This window comes from Lissotriton vulgaris, chromosome 7 (genome assembly GCF_964263255.1).
Source record: "Lissotriton vulgaris chromosome 7, aLisVul1.2, whole genome shotgun sequence".
In the NCBI taxonomy this organism is placed as follows: Eukaryota; Metazoa; Chordata; class Amphibia; order Caudata; family Salamandridae; genus Lissotriton; species Lissotriton vulgaris.
Window position 1 is genome coordinate 1,295,589,216 of NC_141695.1, and position 19,103 is coordinate 1,295,608,318.

The following is a 19,103-nucleotide window of genomic DNA, read 5'->3' on the forward strand; positions in this document are numbered from 1 at the left end:
CACGGAAGGAGTAGCAGGTTCTTCAAAGGGGTTCGCTGGTGAAACTTTGGCCTTAGTATATCCCAGAAGGGATAAGTCTGAAGGAGTAGCAGGTTCTCTAATGCTTACGTGAAGGGTAGACAGAAAGGATCTACTCGTAGTGTATGAAGAGTAAGCGGAAGGGATTTACTTGTAGTGAGTGAAATTTATCTTTCCTTTGAATTAGTCACTCAGGTACAGTGGCGAATGTTTTTACGCTGTTGAATATTAAAATCTGCACTTTAAAGAGAAAAGAAAAAAGGTTTTCGTATTACCTTGCAAAGGAGGGAGTCAGTTGCTGTGCTGCTCTGACGTAACTCAGAGCTGCGCTGGTATTGGTTGAGACAGCGGGTGTGTCGCTAAGGTAATAATTGTAAAGGAGGGGTGAGCACTGGAGCGTGAGAACCGGTCTCACAGGAAAAGCTGCTCAACTATTGGTTGAGCCTAATTGAAATCTACATTTTGATTGGTGACTGAAAATAAAAAACGCGCTGGTATTGGAGGTATTTTGTAAACAATTTAACATTATCGTAAAGGTTAAAATTTTCAAATTATATGTGGCATTTAGATCCAGGATTTATAATAAATCGACCTGATAGGAAATACCTAGGTTTTACTAAAGAACAGATGATAAGAGGCATCATGTACGGTGGAGAAAGAAAAATGTAATTTGTCAAGAGAGTCAAGAATTTCTTTAAAAAAGATAAACCGATTAAAACTAAAGAAGGAATTATTATTCCACCACTGAATATGCCCGCATCCTATATGATGTTCGACAGGGGCTACCACACTTGTGTATGGTTAAAGAATTGGGTGGAATACACTAAAGATGATGGAGTTTTGGCATTTTCCCAATATGGTACTTTCAATGACAGAGTTTTGTTTAATTTGAGGACACGTATGAATGACTTAAATCCCAGACCTAGACTAACGCAATATGAGGCACTAGAAGAATGGGAGATTGAGGCTTTCGAGCGAGACAGACCCAGAAGTGGCAAAGGGTTGAGTAAATTCTACCCAAAGTTTCTACAAGAAACTAGAGATAAACAAATGAAACAATGCACAGTCCATGATGGTGGTAGGGTTGTATCCTTTATTTACACAAGAAATTCCAACAGGAAGTAAAAGCACAGACAAAACAGGAAATCTAATGATTAGTGATAATCCAGAAGATGATTATTTGGAGGATTTATTAATGAAAAATCCACCACCGTATGAGGAGCAAAGCACGAGTAATCCAAGTGCTCCGTTTCTGAAACCGCCTTTGGTTCCACAAGTAATACATGAGACTTCATTGGAAAAGGTATTGCAAGAAAAAGAAAGAGAAGCATTGAATAAAAAAAAGAAGTGAGTTAATTCAGAAAATCTCCCAATTAAATACAAGTCTTGAAGCCCTGACAATTCCGGTAACCATTGGCCCAGTTGTTCCTTTGTACGGGGAGAAGCAGGCTAGTCCTAAAATTCCTGTTCTAACTACACCTGTAGTTCAGACACAAAAAGAAACATTAATTGTGGATGATCAAGCAAGTGAATGTGAATTGGTAATTTCCCTTATGGATTTACCTATACAAGAACCTGAAAGGAATTCTTTCCCGAAAAGCACACCTGTAAGTTCTAAAGAAGTCAGTATGGAAACCTCCTCAGGTGCAATGAATGCGACTGTAGTTACCCCAGAAGAGATGATGGCTGGAAATGTGGGATTAGACAGATTAAATGCACTCAGTGAAGACGAATTATTATATATCTGCAAAAGCATTACTAGAAATACAAGAGTGTATCATGAAAAACTAATGGATATGGCTGCTGATATGGGAATTGATATTGGAAAATCTACAGTGTTTTAGAAACCATATCGAGCAGAATTCTCTGATAAAGATTTAGAAAGCATGAATGTGTCAGGTAGAAAAGTACAAATTAGGGAGCTATTGACATTACTGCAGAAATGGGGTGACATAGAAAAGTGGAGAACTAGATGCGCAAAGAAAAAAGAAGAGGCCCGAACAAAAAAAACTGCATCCGGATATGTTAAAAGAAGCAGAAAAGGTGGAAAGACTGTGTCCCATGAGAGAGGTGCCAGGTGGAGGTTACGTACATGTCCCATGGTCCCAACAGGATATTTTGTAAGCATGGGCGGAAAATCCGTTCCGCTAGCGGATTTTGCGGATTTTCGGTAAATTCGCAATCCGTGAGATTCGCTAATTTCCCGCAAAATCCGCAAATTCGCACGCAGCGGATTTTTTTTTCTTGGTGATACAATTTTGCGGCGTGCGGCGTTCACTTACCGTCATTCAGCGTTTGCAGAGTTGTTTTTCTCGATATTTTTGCGAGTGCTGCGCCATTTTGGATCTTGCTGCGGGAGTTTTGGCGACGCATCGCGAGAGTTCGCAATTGCGAACATGTAGGTGCGGCGGGCAGCAACAATCTCGCACTCGCGAAATTACAAAATTTGCAATTCTGCACAAGAAATCCACTAGCAAGCAGCATAGACCTTCTGAAAATGATGATTTTTATCAGAATAACTCCTCAGGTTGACATTTGCCTGCACTTTTTTGGATTTGAGGCCTATTGACTCTCTTTGGATCACTTTTGGATTAGAAATCAACTTCCATAAGTAAGTTTGTTTGGGGCATTACAGTTGCTGTTCTGCAGAAAGCACTCAGCAGGTGCAAAAGTTCACTCATCATTAGTAACCATTCCCTGTAGTACTTCCTGAGGGCCCACTCCAGACTTCAGTTGCCTATGTTTGTTTGGGGCATTACAGTTGCTGTTCTGCAGGAAAACGAATTTTCAAAAATGAAAGCACTCAGCAGGTGCAAAAGTTCAAACTCATCATTAGTAATAGTAACCATTCCCAGTAGTGCTTCCTGACTGGGGCCCCTCCAGAGTTCCGTTGCTAGTTGCAACAATTGTATGACCCTGCTCTGACCTTCACAGCAGGCTCATAGAATAGCTACAAGTAGGCCACAAAGGTCCTGGAAAAAAAGTTGCACTGCAACAGAAAGCAAAGTACAGATAAGGAAGCAGGTGCCAGACTGGAATTTTAAAACAGTGACACATTAATAAACCAACCCCAAAATAATTCATGTCAGTTGAAGCAGGGCAGGTGTGCTTGCTTTCCCCCCCATAATCTACAGTGATGATGAACCAGAGGGTGGAATTGATGTACCAGAGGGTGGCATGGGTGAAACAGAGGGTGGCAGTGGTGAAACAGAGGGTGCTGGGAACCTGTGATGATGAACCAGACGTAGAAACAACATAGTCGCGACCGTTGCGAGCCGACAAGTACGTTCGCAATTGGGAACTGGTACCAAACCCTCGCGAACTGGCAGAAACCCTTGCGAACACACAAAAAAAAAAAATTCGCGAGAATTCGCGGATTTTGCGGATTGCGATTTCGCAAATACGCAAAGTTGCGAACGCCAGATTCGCAAAATTCGCCCATGCTTATTATTTTGTCATTTACAAATGACTTCCCAAAACTTTGTGAAAAACCTATAGAGTGGTACAGACAAGTCTAGAGGTTTGTGAAAGTTTCAAAGTGCCTTCTAAAAGATCTAGATGGTTTATTTGACATTGTTGTGCCAGTGGATTGTAAAATTGCTGTCGACTGTCCTAGTGATGAGTACCCTAGAGACCCAAAGACAGGGGCACCTTCTGATGAAGTTATGAAAAGTACAACCAGGTACTACTCTACCTCAAGGGGAAGGTGCCTGCAAAGGAGACTGATTGGACTAGGATAGATAGAACCACTCAGAATAAAAGTGAATCTGTGCATGCATATTATGAACGTCTACTACAAGTATTTAAGCAGTATAGTGGCCTAGATAATATCGATATGAAAGATATGACGCATTTCATCTATCGGTTTGTGTCAGGATTAAGGCCAGAGATTTCACAATGGATAAAAGATCACAAAATTTGCTGGCAGGCCAAACCAATTGATAAAATTCTTAAATATGCCAAATATTGTGAAGATGAACTTGATCATAAACGAACAGAATTAAAGGAAAAGGTAATGTGGGCACAGGTAAAATTAGCAGAGCAACAGGAATAACAGTTAAGCCAAGTAAACAATAACCAGACGCAAGGAGATGGTAATGAGGGCAAGCCCAGAGGAAAATACAATATGAAAGAAGCTAAGAAGAAATTTCCCTATCACGGGTGCGGCAAGTTGGGGCATTGCAAAAATGAGTGTAAGGCTGTACAAAATGGTAATGTCTCCACTAATGATTTGAATCCACAGATGGAGAATGAGGTGCCACTGGGGTGGCAGAGTGGGCTACAGAACGGTGATGGATTCAACCCAGATCTGTTGACTTAGAGTGGGTGTTTGATTGGTTCAGATGCTCCGTCCATCACCATCCCCTTTTGTACAGCTTTGTTCGCCCTAAGTTGGCAGGGTATGCTCAGACTTGAGTCTCGTGCTCACTTTGCCACTGGATTCAAGCAAGCCGGGCTGAAGACGGCTGAAATGCCAGAAACTGGTCTTTGGAAGCTTGTTTCCGGTCCAGGGAAGGCATGGCTTGGCAGTTCGGGCTGGACGGTTCCAATGAGGCACAGGGTCAGACTGATTTGCATATGGCCATGTCTGAACTGGGGTGGCAGAGTGGGCTAAAGAACGGTGATGGATTCAACGCAGATCTGTTGACTGGGTGTGGGTGTTTGATTGGTTCAGATGCTCCGTCCAGCACCACTCACTTTGGTACCACTTTGTTTGCCATAAGTTGGCAGGGTATGCTCAGACGTGAGTTTCTTGCTCACTTTGCCACTGGATTCAAGCAAGCCGGGCTGAAGACGGATGAAATGCCAGAAACCGGTCCTCAGAAGCTTGTTTCCGGTCCAGGGAAGGCATGGCTTTGCAGTTCGGGCTGGACTGTTCCCATGAGGCACAGGATCAGACTGATTTGCATATGGCCATGTCTGAACTGGGGTGGCAGAGTGGGCTAAAGAACGGTGATGGATTCAACCCAGATCAGTTGACTGGGTGTGGGTGTTTGATTGGTTCAGAAGCAGCAGGTAATACAAACCCAGCTGCCCCTTATACCTATGCCAGATCCCGGGAACAAAGCAAGCTATAGTCCAGAACCGTAATTTGGGAGGGAAGTGATAGGAGAAACACAGCGACATCACAATTTCTTTTAAGTGATACGTTTCTCAATGAAGACTCATACTGACGGGGTCTGAGAGGGGGAGGAAGAGGAGTGCATACTTGGGGCATCCTTGCCGGTAGTTCAGTCAGGTCCATACATGAAGGAAAGGTTGAAGGAAATGATGTCACCTTTCTATTGGACACTGGTGCTACCCGTTCTACCGTGAGAACAGCAGACGTTCCAAACCTACCTCTCTCGAGAGAAGCGATCCAAGTAGTGGGCATTTCTAATAAACAAATTAGTACCCCAGTCACAGAACCAATGGAAGTTAGAATAGGTAATTTCAAAGAAATGCACAGATTTGTCGTATGCAACTCTAGTTCTGTAAATCTGTTAGGCAGGGATTTGTTGTGTAAAATGAATTGCACAATCTTTTGCTCACCAAGTGGTGTAGAAATTCAGACCCCAGATGAAGATGGCATTTATAAATTAATGCTGGCAAAACAAGAGACTAAAAATAAAAAGCTGACTTTAGAAGACCTACCAAGTGAGTTACAGCATACCGTGAATTCTATTGTGTGGGATTTCACAGGAAAAGATGTAGGATTAATGGCAAATGTAGACCCATTAAAAGTGCCAGTAAAAGAAGGTGAAGTCTACCAAATGCTCGACAGTACAAAGTGAGCCCAGATATAAAGGCAGGAGTTGTAGCATAAATAAAGTGCTTGCTTGAAACAGGCATTTTACAAGAAATAATGAGCAATCCATGTAATTCGCCCATAATTGGCATCAAGAAACTGAGCGGAAAATACAGGGTCATACAAGACCTTCGCAAAATAAATAAAATTGTTGTCCCATGCTGTCCAGTTGTGCCAAACCCTGCTGCGATTCTGTATCAGATACCGTGGGAAGCTGGATGGTTTACCGTGATAGATCTATGTCATGCATTCTTCTCAATTCTATTACACCCAGATAGCAAATTTCTTTTCTCTTTTGAATTCGACAGTCATGTGTATGTCTGGAATCGTGTCCGTCAGGGGTATGCAGAAAGCCCCTTGATCTTTAATCAGATTTTGAAAAATTGCCTTGAGTCCTTGGTGTTACCTGGACGCTCAGTCCTGGTCCAATATATAGACAACCTATTGGTGGTGTCTAAAACCCGAAATGACTGTGTTGTTGATACCATTGCTTTTGTGAATCACTAGGCTGAAGGAGGACATAAGGTGTCACCTGAAAAGCTACAATTCTGCACCACATCATTTAAATATCTGGGGCACCATATAGAAAGAGGTGTCAGAAGGGTTATGTTCCAGAAAAGGGGGTGGTGATGAACAGAGTGTCTGAATTAAGCAGACCACTCTTACCCAGTCCAAAGATCAGGGCTTGATCCATCACCGTTATTTATCTCACTGCACCATCCCAGCTCAGAACGTGGCTATATGCAAATCAGTCTGTCCCTGGCCCAGTGCATCATGGGAACAGGGCAGACTAAACTACCAAGCCAATTCTTCACCAGAAAGGAGACAAGCTACCGGGGACCGGTTTCTGGCATTTCAGCCATCTTCGGCCCGGCTTGCTTGAATCCTGAGGGTGCAGTGAGAAAGGGACTCATGTCTGAGTATACCCTGCCACACCTATAGTGGCCAAAAACGATTCAGAAAAGGGGGTGGTGATGAACAGAGTGTCTGAATTAAGCAGACCACTCTTACCCAGTCCAAAGATCAGGGCTTGATCTATCACCGTTATTTATCTCACTGCACCATCCCAGCTCAGAACCTGGCTATATGCAAATCAGTCTTCCCTGGCCCAGTGCATATGGGAACAGGGCAGACTAAACTACCAAGCCAATTCTTCACCAGAAAGGAAGCTTGTTTCCTTCCCAGTGCAAGAATTGGCTTGGTAGTTTGGTTTGCCCTGTTCCCATCATGCACTGGGACAGGAACAGACTAATTTGCATATAGCCAGGTTCTGAACGGGGATGGTGCAGTGAGCTAAAAAACGGTGTTGGATCTAGCCCTGATCTCTTGACTAGGTGAGAGTATTCTGCTTAATTCAGAAACTCTGTCCATCACCACCCCTTGTTTTAAATATTTTGTCCACCCTAAGCGTGGAAGGGTATACTCCGATATGAGTCCCTTGCTCATTGCACCATCAGGATTCAAGCAAGCCGGGCCGACGACGGCTGAAATGCCAGAAACCGGTCCCCAGAAGCTTGTTTCCTTCCCAGTGTAAGAATTGGCTTGGTAGTTGGGTTTGCCCTGTTCCCATCATGCACTGGGACAGGAACAGACTAATTTGCATATAGCCAGGTTCTGAACTGGGATGGTGCAGTGAGCTAGAAAACGGTGTTGGATCTAGCCCTGATCTCTTGACTAGGTGAGAGTATTCTGCTTAATTCAGAAACTTTGTCCATCACCACCCCTTGTTGTTAAATATTTTGTCCACCCTAAGCGTGGAAGGGTATACTCAGATGTGAGTCCCTTGCTCATTGCACCATCAGGATTCAAGCAAGCCGGGCCGACGACGGCTGAAATGCCAGAAACCGGTCCCCGGAAGCTTGTTTCCTTCCCAGTGTAAGAATTGGCTTGGTAGTTTGGTTTGCCCTGTTCCCATCATGCACTGGGACAGGAACAGACTAATTTGCATATAGCCAGGTTCTGAACTGGGATGGTGCAGTGAGCTAAAAAACGGTGTTGGATCTAGCCCTGATCTCTTGACTGGGTGAGAGTATTCTGCTTAATTCAGAAACTCTGTCCATCACCACCCCTTGTTGTTAAAAAAGAAGGGTTATGTGGCATCTTGATGCTACACCTTTTAGATTAGAATGTTCTTACATCAGTGCCAGCAGCCTAATTAGAATGTTATGATTAGAAAAGGTTTGGAGTTGGAGCTGACTGGCTGTATTGGGATTTGTAACCAAATGGATGGGATCCTTTCTAAAGAATAAATCATACTTTATCAACTTTACAAGGACTATTACTTTTTTACACTTGGCGACGAGGATGGGATGAAGTTGATGAAAGGATCTCAACACCCCAAAATTTTACAAAAGAAGAAGATTTACTACAAGATTTCAAAAGGTACTTTCTTAAAACCTCAATTTTCCATCTTGACTTTCATTTCTAATACATTTGCAGCCTTTTTGTTTCATCTTTAATTGGCATTTTGCAAGCTCTTTTACATTTAAAAAAAAAAATAATAACCTGTGTAATAACCTGTGCCCTCATACTGGAACTGTCATAGTGACTAAAGCCTGTAACCAAACATTAGCGCTTTTTATACTGTCGTTGTGACTAAAACCTGTAACCAAATATTAGCGCTTTTCATCTTTTGCTTTTTTCCCTTTGAAGTGACTTTTCCACTCTTACTGAAACCGTCGTTGTGACTGAAATCAATTTTAAAATAAGGGCACAGAGTTAGTCACAGTGTTAGCCTTGCGCTACAACTTGCAATACATTGCCGCTTTCATTTTTCACCTAAAGCTGCAAAATTCCTACTTTCTATGCACAGCATTTTTTAAACCTACGAGACCGTAGATCAACGGAAGTCAACACGCGTCTGCCTCTTGCACGCGTTGTTTCACTCACCATTCTCGGAGCATCAGCATTATCCTAACGCCTTTGTTTTCACTTCATTGCGGAAGCTACCGATGCGAGCGTCTTCGTCATCACGCTCAACGTGGTGGTGGCCATCTTGGAAAAGGATTGAAGCTCTCGGTGTGCCGTTTCAGTGACACACACACTGTTTTGATATTTCCGGACGTCGTGAGTTTTTAGCGTGTTGTTCTGTGACACGCACACTACTCTTTAGCGTGTTGTTCTGTGACACGCACACTACGTTAAAATTCAAGGAATTCCTGGATTTTTATCATTTCGACACGCATACTTTGGTTAGGAGTAGAGGCGTTTTGGACTCTTTTGCGTGTTACTACCATATCAGTGACACGCACACTATCATCAGGTATTTGGTGTATTTATACACTTTGACATTTACATGGAGGTCAACATTTTATTATAATTTTGTTTTCAGATTCAAAATGCTCATACGTTTTGATAACCTCATGGTAAAATGTTTGAGTTGATATTACTTTTCGTTTTCATTCATGTTAAAATTTGACCTCACATACACATTTTAGTTAATTGGTGTTTAGTCCAAAAGCTGATTTAAAGTGAATAGTTTGGGTCACGTTTATGGTTTATTTCCTTTGGTTTCAACATGCAAAATGTCACATCACCGCCATTTTTCCTATCTTCTCCTGGGGACCTTCCGATTAGATGGCAAAAATGGCGCAAAGTATTTGAACGATATGCAAGAGTTTGTGGTTCTAGCCTTAGTGCGGAGAGGAAGACAGCCTTATTACTACACTGTCTGGGTTCCGAAGGACAGGACGTTTTTGATCATCTTCCTGAACTTCAGGACAGCTCTCTCAATGAGTATGAAATTTGCATGGCTAAACTAGATAAACATTATTTGCCAAAAGTCAGTACCATCCTAGAAAGGTATCATTTTGGTCGCAGAGCTCAACAAGAGGAAGAGAGTATTGAGAATTATATTACAGCTCTCAGGAAACTTGCTTCGAGTTGTAAATTTGGAGCATTGGTTGATGATCGTATATGAGATCAATTTATGTTGGGTTGTATCAGTGAAAAGGTTAGGGATGAGCTGTGGCAAAAGGATGAGCCATGTTTAGATGATGTCATCACAATAGCGAAAAGAATTGAACATTCCATTAAATGTGTAGAAGTAATTCAAAAGAATGGCGAGGCAAAAAGTAAAGATATAGTTCAGACTGTAAAATTAAATCACAAACTCAATACTTCTCAGAAGGTAAATAGAGAAGAAAATGTGTCCAACAGTATGCCTCCTAGAAAATCTCAGGGTAAATTCAACTTTTCTCAAATTAAATGTTTTAAATGTGGCAAAATGGGACATTTCTGCACCACATCAGTGAAATATCTGGGGCACCATATAGAAAGAGGTGTCAGAAGGGTTACCTCAGAAAGAATCCGAATAATTAAAAACATGAATCTACCTCAAACTCAAAAAGAGATCAGAATGTTTCTTGGAGTTGTAGGTTACTGCAGGCAGTGGATTGTGGGATTTGCAATTCGAGCAAAACCATTGATACAAATGACAAAGAAGAGAGCAAAAGACCCAGTAGAATGGGATGACGAAAGCATGACTTCCTTTTTGAAACTATGAGAGTGTCTGTGTGCAGCTCCAGCACTAGGGATGCCTGACTATTCAAATGAATTTGCACTTTTCTGTGACACACAAGATAATTGTGCACTTTCAGTTCTGACCCAAACTCGTGGTTTAATGAAACGCCCTGTGGCATATTTTTCTTCCACAGTGGATCCAGTGGCCTCTGCATTGCTAGGATGTCTGAGAGCAGTAGCTGCAACTTGCATGAGTCTTGAACAAAGTGAGTCGATCGTTATGGGAATTTGCATAACTGTGTATGTTCCACATGCAGTTGTGATACTACTGACAAGACCGAAAACTCAGTATTTAACTCCTAGTCGGCTGACTAAGTATGAGCGAATCCTTGTAGGTGCAGGAAATGTAACCATTGCTAGGTGTAACATTCTAAACCCAGCAACACTGTTACCGGATTCCCACTTTGCAGAAGTGAATGGAGAAGTCGAACATGATTGTATTGACTTGACAGAATACAGTACTAAATCACGTCCTGACATAAGAGAAGAACCATTGATAGATTCAGAATACGAGCTATTTGTAGATGGTTCATGCCTGAGACATGAAGGAAGTTTAAGTGCTGCCTATGCAGTGTGCACCTTGTGGGGTCCAGTTGAAGCATCCTATTTACCTGGAGTCAAGTCTGCACAAGTAGCTGAATTGGTTGCATTGACAAAAGCTTGCAAATTTGGGAAAAATTGGAAAGTAACCATTTTTACTGATAGCCAGTATGGTTACGGGGTTGTGAACGACTTTGGACAACTCTGGATGCAAAGGGAGTTTCAGACTTCTTCAGTTACTCCTATTAAAAACGGTCAACTGTAAAAGATTTGCTTGAAGCAATCCAATTGCCAAAAGAAGTGGCTGTGGTCAAGTTTGCTGCTCACCAATCTGGAAATGACAAAGTGACAGCTAGTAACCGATATGCTGACCAACTAGCCCAACATTGCGCCAGATTTAAAAAGGTTGTAAACAAGAAAATTGAAGTGGGTGGAAACAGCTGCCAACTTATGTTGCTTGATGGTGTGAAAACGTGGGAGGAAGTGAGAGACTTGCAGAATGAAGCAGAACCAAAAGAAAAGGAAGAATGGCGAAAGATAGGGTGTCAGAGAAGGGCTGAAGATGGTGTCATTGTTTACCTTGATGGTAGGCCTGTGTTACCAGACTGTATGCTTGCTCCCATGGCTAGGATGTACCACAGAGATTCTCATTTGGGGCGGGATGCCATGATAAGATTGTTTAGGCAATCATGGATCAATGCAAAATTCAGGAACATAGCAGAGGCACTTTGTCATAGATGCTTAATATGTCAGCAAATGAATTCTGGAAAGAAAACTGTAGTGTTGCCGTGTTGCCAGGAAAAATTGGAAATGCAGAGGGTCCCTTCATACGATTGCAGATTGATTTCATTCAGTCCCCCCCTTGCAGAGGCCTAAAATATATACTTGTCATTGTCTGCCTTTTTTCAAAATGGGTGGAAGCTTACTCCGCACGTAGGAATGATAGCATCACTGTAGCCAAATTCTTACTCAGAGAACTCCTACCTCATTTTGGTTTTCCAGTAACAGTTGAAAAAGACCGAGGAAAACATTTCAACAGTGAAATAAATGGTCTAATCTGTGAAGCTTTTAATGTTAAGCAAAAGCTGCACTATGCATACCGCCCAGAGGCTTCTGGAGTGGTAGAGCAACTGAATGGCACAATCAAGTCCAGATTGGGAAAGATGTATATATCTACCCGATTGGAGTGGCCAGATGCTTTACCTCTTGTTCTGATGGAACTCAGAAGTATTCCAGACCGGGACACAGGCTTGAGTCCTCATGAGATATTGATGGGAAGAGCAATGAGACAAGCTTGGGTGCCAGGACATAAGCTGATAAATATATCTGATGATTTAGTACTGGAGTACTGCAAAGAACTGGCTGACCAAGTGCGTTCTAACTCTCACCAGGCTGGGGAAGACGTGGTCGCCAGACAAGCAACTCCTGCACATGACCTGAACCCAGGTGACTGGGTAGTGTTAAAGAAACACACTCAAACATTTTGCCTTGCACCAAGGTGGGGAAAACCATGTCAAGTAATTTTGGTAACTACCACAGCTGTAAAGTGTGCAGGAGTTCCAAACTGGATTCATACCAGTCACACGAACAGGGTGACTGAACCTGATGAAGACGAAGCTGAAGGTTGTGCAGCTGAAGGGTCTCAAAACATCGATCCTGAAGTAGCTGTAGAGGAACAACTGAGCACCAGTCAGGATGATTGGATTCCAGTAGTCGACATACCAGCAAAATATGTAAGAACTAACCCTGGGCGAAGGACTTTGCTACGCCCGTTGCCTACTTCGCCCTTTGCTAAGTAGGCGAAGCAGGTAACACTACGCCCACTCCTTGGGCGTAGCGAAGTTGCCCGCCACCCGCCTCCCTCCCGAACATACCTAATTTAATGAAATGAGCACATAAAAATAAATAAAAAACACTTACCTTGTCCGTGGCGTCCCGGGGCTCTCTCTGCTTGTTCACGCCACCGTCTGCTAACCAATGCGCCTGCGCGGGCAGCCACGAATGCGCATTTCTCGCGAGAAATGCACATGCGTGGACGCCCGCGCATGCGCATTGGTTAGCAGACGGTGGCGTGAACGAGCAGAGAGAGCCCCGGGACGCCGCGGACAAGGTAAGTGTCTTTTATTTATTTTTATGGGCTCATTTCATTAAATTAGGTATGTAGGGGAGGGGGCATGCAGCGCGTAGTGGGGCTACGCGAAGTGCGCAGGTGGGCGTAGTTTCTCGCCCACTTTGCTTAGCTTCGGGTAGCCCCACTACGCACACTACGCCCAGGGTTAGTAAGAACCAGAAGCCAAGTTTATCTAGACAGTCAGAGTGATAGTGAGGGTGAGACAGGAATAGAAGAAGGTACTCAGATCATAGACATACAAGTCAAAAGTAATTCTGAGGAGGACCAGATAGGGAAAGATCAGGATACTCAGATAATCAACACCACACCAAGAACTCCAGAGTCTGAGGAGGGACAGACAGGTACTAGGCGGAAGCTCAGGCGGAAGAAAATCAAGAGTTAGAGGACCCCGAGCTGGACCAGATAGGTGTACAAAAAAGTGTTCAGGAAGAAGAAGGCGAATCAAAACAAAGTCAAAGTCAAATTCAGCAAAAACCTGAACAAGGCCAGATTAGTAACCAGTCAGAAGAAACAGAAATAATACCTGGTCATAGAGGGATAAAGAGGACAGCATTGAAATAGATGTGCCACAACTGAATGAAAATAAGAGAGCATTTGAGGAAGGACCGAGCACAGTGCAAGCTAAAAGGCTCAGAAAAGGAGATAAGTTGCCTAGGTTTGTTAAAAGACTAACATTTTGCCTAAAAACAATAAATGAAGAGCCAGAGCAGGTAAATGAAATAACAAGTCAAACTGAACAATCTGCAGTACAACCAAGAAGGACAAGTCAACGACTGAAAAAGCTGAATAACAAATTCAAAGGATCTGAATGGACTTACGTCATCCTTGAAGATTGCAAAAACTTAGAAATAAGTGACGAAAGTGATGACGAATTAATTGCTGAGCAGACTGACGAAGAAGTAAGAGCAACTTGAGAATACACAGGTTAGAAGACTGTGTACGAGTTACAAAGAGGGGTTAAGTCATCCTGGTTAAAATGGCTGATCATACTGTTAACGGAAGACCGAAAATAAACTGTTTAAAAACATGCTGTAGAATATGCACATGTAGTATAGTAATAGTACTCGTAATATGGTTAGGATTCACAATAGCTATTCCCTTGCTGATGAGTAAACATATACAGAATGACACTAACATATATGAGAAAGTAGATACACTTGGAAAGATAGATACACATGAGAAAGCACTTCGCATTAAACAACAGAAGGTAGATTTAGAAGCATCGGATGAGGAAGGATTACATTATACTAAAATTAAAAACAGAATTCACTAAAATGTATTTGCAAATCTGTTAGTACATTATGTAGAAGCTATGGAAATAGAAGATTGTTATGTCTGTATGAAATTACCGACATCTGTAGCTGAGGGTGTTACCCATCATCACTTACCTTTGACTTATGGCATTTCATGTAGCATTTTATCTAGTCTATTCTATAAGAAAGGACCTTTGCAGTATTACTATTCTAATTCAGATGTGATATTTTCTGAACTTCCTATACGTAGTAACCTGAATCCTGTACATACTAAGAGTGAAGTAACACGTTATATGGGTGAATACTTTCTAACTATAGGTTAAATAGATATAGCTGAAGCACACAAAAACAATTTAACATGCATTTTACATGAAAAAGAGAAAATATTTTTGAATATGGTTGAAGAAAGAAGAGAGTTTCCAAAGAAAGGCAAATATTAAGAATCATAAAATTCCTAAATGGGCTGAAAATATAGGGTACACCCCGAATGGCAAGACTCATGCTGCTATGTTGCTGGATTTTGAAAAGAAAGAGAGAGAATAAATTATTATAACAATATATTAATTGGTTCCAGTGAATGTGAACACAATTATAAAGTAATTGGGGGTTGGGGCTTCAAAGATGGAACTGAACCTGTGTTTCCTGGAATTTATTTTATATGTGGAAACAAGGATTATTACAAACTGCCAGATCACTGGTATAGAAGCTGTTATTTTGGAATAGTTTTCCCAAAGATATATCATGTAAACAATATCACTGGAAACAATGAATAAACTAATGGACTAATACATAGCAAAAGAGCTAGTTTTGGATAAATAGTAGGTGATATATTTAGTGCATTGATACCTACAGTGGGAGTGGCTCTGAATACACAAAGAATTTGCAAATTGTCAACAGTAGTAGATCGATTGTCAACTGACACTGCTGGAGGGCTTTTAATGGTCAATACCGAATTGGTTGCGATCAGATCAATGTTTTTACTAAATCGAATTTCTCTTGATACATTGTTAGAGAAAGAGGGCGGAGTCTGTAAAATGTTGAAAGCTACTTACATACCTGACAAAAGTGTTGAAATTAAGAGGTATGTGAGAAATATTACTAATTTGGAAAAAGAGCTTAAACCACTGGAGGTTGATGGTGCATGGAAGAGACTTACTGATGGTCACTCCTCTATAGGTAGTTGGCTTTCTAATGTAGGAAAAAGTTTTGTAGGTAGAATACTGATGCCAATGGTCGGAATAGCCCTACTGATTCTCGGGATAATGATTTGTTGCAAATGTCGAAAACATAGAAGGAGATATACAGTAAATGAAAGAGGAAAGAAAAGAAACTGCAATGAAATGGAACTCTAAGAGTTAAATGGGAAAATATATAAGAAAATGAAAACTTATCATTTGAATAATGAGAAAAATCCTAGAAGAAAGTTTGAAGAAATTGAGTTGGGTAAATTGTGAAAAAGTGGACATCTGTTTCATTAATTAGTGAGGATATAAAATATCATCAAAGAGGTGATTGATTGAGCAAGCTTACGTTCGTAAAGTGACTTGCTTGTACTCAGCCCTCTCTAATAACTCGTAATGAACTAACCAACATGTATTATCTTATTAGTATTGCATCACACAACTTTTACACATCTAGGAGAAGCTTGCTTATGTGCTTTTACTAACGGTAATCCGCTTGCAATTAAAATGGCTGCTTCTACGTGGGTTTTCTTACTGCGCATGCATCTGTCATATTCATGTGACACGACGTAGTCTCTGCTTTGGAGGGAATCTTTTGCTTTTGTGCACTAGTATTAATATGGCTGCTCTATGTTCTCACATGCAAGGAGCTTGCACCGCTGCTTTTGCTAAGCTGTTCATTCTGCTTAATCCTAATGCTATAGCTAAATATAAAATAATGGGTGTAGAGTAAGATATAAGTGTTATACAGTGCATTCATTCATTTATTTTGTGCTCTAAAACTGTTTCTTTTTCATTTTACATGTTACAAATAAAACTGGCCTGTCCCCTAACGCTGAACTCTATTTTTAGAGAAACTGCGACTGCGCAAAAGTATCAAGTCCATGAAGCAATGACCTTTGGACTGTGGCCAAGGAGCCGACGGTCTAAGAAGATGCTCCTGGGAACACAAACTTTTGAACCCAAGCAGGAGAAAACTATGCAAATGTTAATACAATGTATTTACTAATAGAACATTAATTGTTGGGCGGAATAAAGAGGTCATGTAAAAATAAAGTAATGGGCGGGCACATTAAAATGTAATATTAATTTCTAAAGTTTCAATTTGGTATGATGTGGTGACCTCTCCTCATTCTCTTGTCCAATCGAAAATGGGGATCCTTACACTTGCAACATTGGGGGGTGGTACACTGTCCTGAAAATAGTATAACTAGAGCAGGCTTAGATAGAGATTTTGTCCGACTTGTCCGAATAGCTGAGCTGTCACTGACCCAACGCACTCAATAGGTGATCGAGAACAGAGGTGTGGGCAAAGCACTCTGTCAGAAGATTCACTGACCCAATCGGGGTACGGGAAACTGAGGTGCTGGCGAAGCACTTTGTCGGTAAATTCGATAACCCAATCGGGGTTCTGGCTGTTAGCTGCAGCGAGGGAGTAGCGCAGGCGTTGCAACTGAACTGCTGGTGCCGGTCTTAACCTTTGGTGATCCTGTCCTGATCCAAATTGGCTTTATCTGTCCTGATTCTGATCTGCACCTGCTGGCGACTGCAACTTTTGCAGTTCCTATTCTTTGACTGATCCGTGGCCAGGATTGGTCTTCACATCATTCTAGGTAAATATACTGTGTGGGTAAATGTCATGCTATTTTGCTTCCTTTTCTTTACCCTCCCTCATGACAAATGCTTAATGACTGTCTTATAAAATCTTTGCATATTTTCATTCTGATCGTTATTTTCTTAATTGATAATTTCCTACTGTTCAATATTAGATAATGACAATTTAAGAAGTTTAGATAAAGAGCTAAAACTTTTCCCGAGTTTGTGGTTATTATATGAGGGCAAATGTTATTTTTATGCCTATTATTCTAACTCCCTTGATCCTTTGGGACTTTAGGCACCAATGACAAGGATTGGTAAGTCAATGGTATAGATCCTAAATGAAATTTATAAATCACTGTTTAGAGTGAAAGTGCACAGGTTACCTGGTTAAACTCACGGTATATTTTATTGGGCCCATGTGAGTATGATAAAACGAATCGGGTGACCTGCGCACTCTATCACTATTTCCTCTGTATATCTAATTAAGGCAAACCGAAAGTTCTGTGCATTTTGACACTTAGTTATTTTTTGTTTCATTATACATATCAGACTCCAAGTACCAGAATACAGAGGATTAAAATAGGACTGTATATTTGAGGCAATATGACAATTTAGGGTTAGGAGGCCAAATGAACCGGAGGAGATTTGAAAACTCATTTTGAGGGGCTTTGGTCAAAAAGTGCCATAAATGTAACTCGGGCGACTGTCAAACATTGTGGCTGCTCTATGCACAGTGCCAGCTTTAGAGCAGTGCGGCCACACTGGGCGTGGACCTCTGGAGGGGGTGCAGATTTCAGGGGGAAGCGCTGTGTTTAGCAATAACTTATGAATGGAGAGATGAGGGGCACTTTAGCAAGTGGTAGTGAGAGAATCTGAGGAGGCAGTCATGGGGTGTGGGGGCAGCAAAAATGTTTGTTGCACCGGACATCACCAGCACTAAAGCCGGCCCTGTCTACACATATGCATTTCTCTTTCGTCTGAAAGAGACAACCCTAAAAAGTACAGGGCCAGCTGCTCTGACGACAGGCGGTCAGCCTCAGGTTATTATGTTAAGCTGTTTTCTCTTTGAGCATCCACACATTACCACACAATAGTATACGGTTCTAAATATGTGCACAAAATGTATACAAGGCAATTTACCGGTCGATTGGTCAGTATCAAGTTCCTTTTGTTGAGGAACTTGGTGGCATTTTAAGTCTGAAAACACTAGCCTCATTTGAACAAAACATTAAAATTGTGCCTACTGATTTTAAAAAAGAGAGTCCCTAACCAAGTAAGTGACATATTACAGGTAATTTTAAAGAGTATGATGATACAGGTGAGTCATGAGACAGAGCCAATTTATAGTAAGATGGAAAACAAATTAAAGAATGATGGGGTCGTTTGTGAGAGACTCAGAGAAAGTTAGTATTGGACAGAAAGACGAGAATAAGAGACCTCATAAAAACAGGTCGGAAAAAAATGTCAGCCCAATACTATTTTCAGGATTCTCTTACCAGGCCGATCCGGGGATTATTGGCAGCTGCAACCGACAAAGATCCGGAGATTATACACTGTTTGGAAAAGGAACGAAAGTGGTTCACAATGTGCAACAAGACGTTACAAAATTACATTTATTAACAGCGGGTTATGGTTTAACACACATCTTCAAGAAATATCCTAATATTACTTCAAAATAGTTCACAATCTCATGAAAATGGCATTATCCGGCAACTGCAAGGATAGAACCTGGAATCTTGACAAACCTAAGAGTCTTATCACGCACGCCATATTACACCATTTGATAATATGTGGGAAATTAAGCTGGGTTGCACCCTCTGACGGCAAAAACCTGGCACACGAATTCTGGGGGTCCAAACCAGTCCATATAAAGTATCTATGCCTTTAGGGGGACTCAAACTGAGAGGTATTAAATCTGCATACAAAATACCATATGGTGGTGAGGGAAAACGACAGGAGATAGATACGCGAGTTTGAGATTGTGCGAGATCAATTTTCAGGGATTTTCTGTGATGGTAATGATTTTTTTAACTCTTTGCGAACCCGTGTCATTACCTCCTCGTCCTGTCTTC

The 19,103-nt window shown here is 41.5% G+C and overlaps 1 protein-coding gene across 1 annotated transcript in view; it reads right to left on the reverse strand.

The window, feature by feature from the left end:
* Positions 1 to 19,103, reverse strand: part of LOC147703527 (membrane-spanning 4-domains subfamily A member 4A-like) — a 566,730-nt gene that overhangs the window by 192,442 nt on the left and 355,185 nt on the right. Inside the window, exon 3 of the mRNA XM_086931898.1 lies at positions 18,528 to 18,584. Coding sequence (XP_086788024.1) covers positions 18,528 to 18,584 — 57 coding nt within the window. The remainder of the gene's footprint in view (positions 1 to 18,527; positions 18,585 to 19,103) is intronic.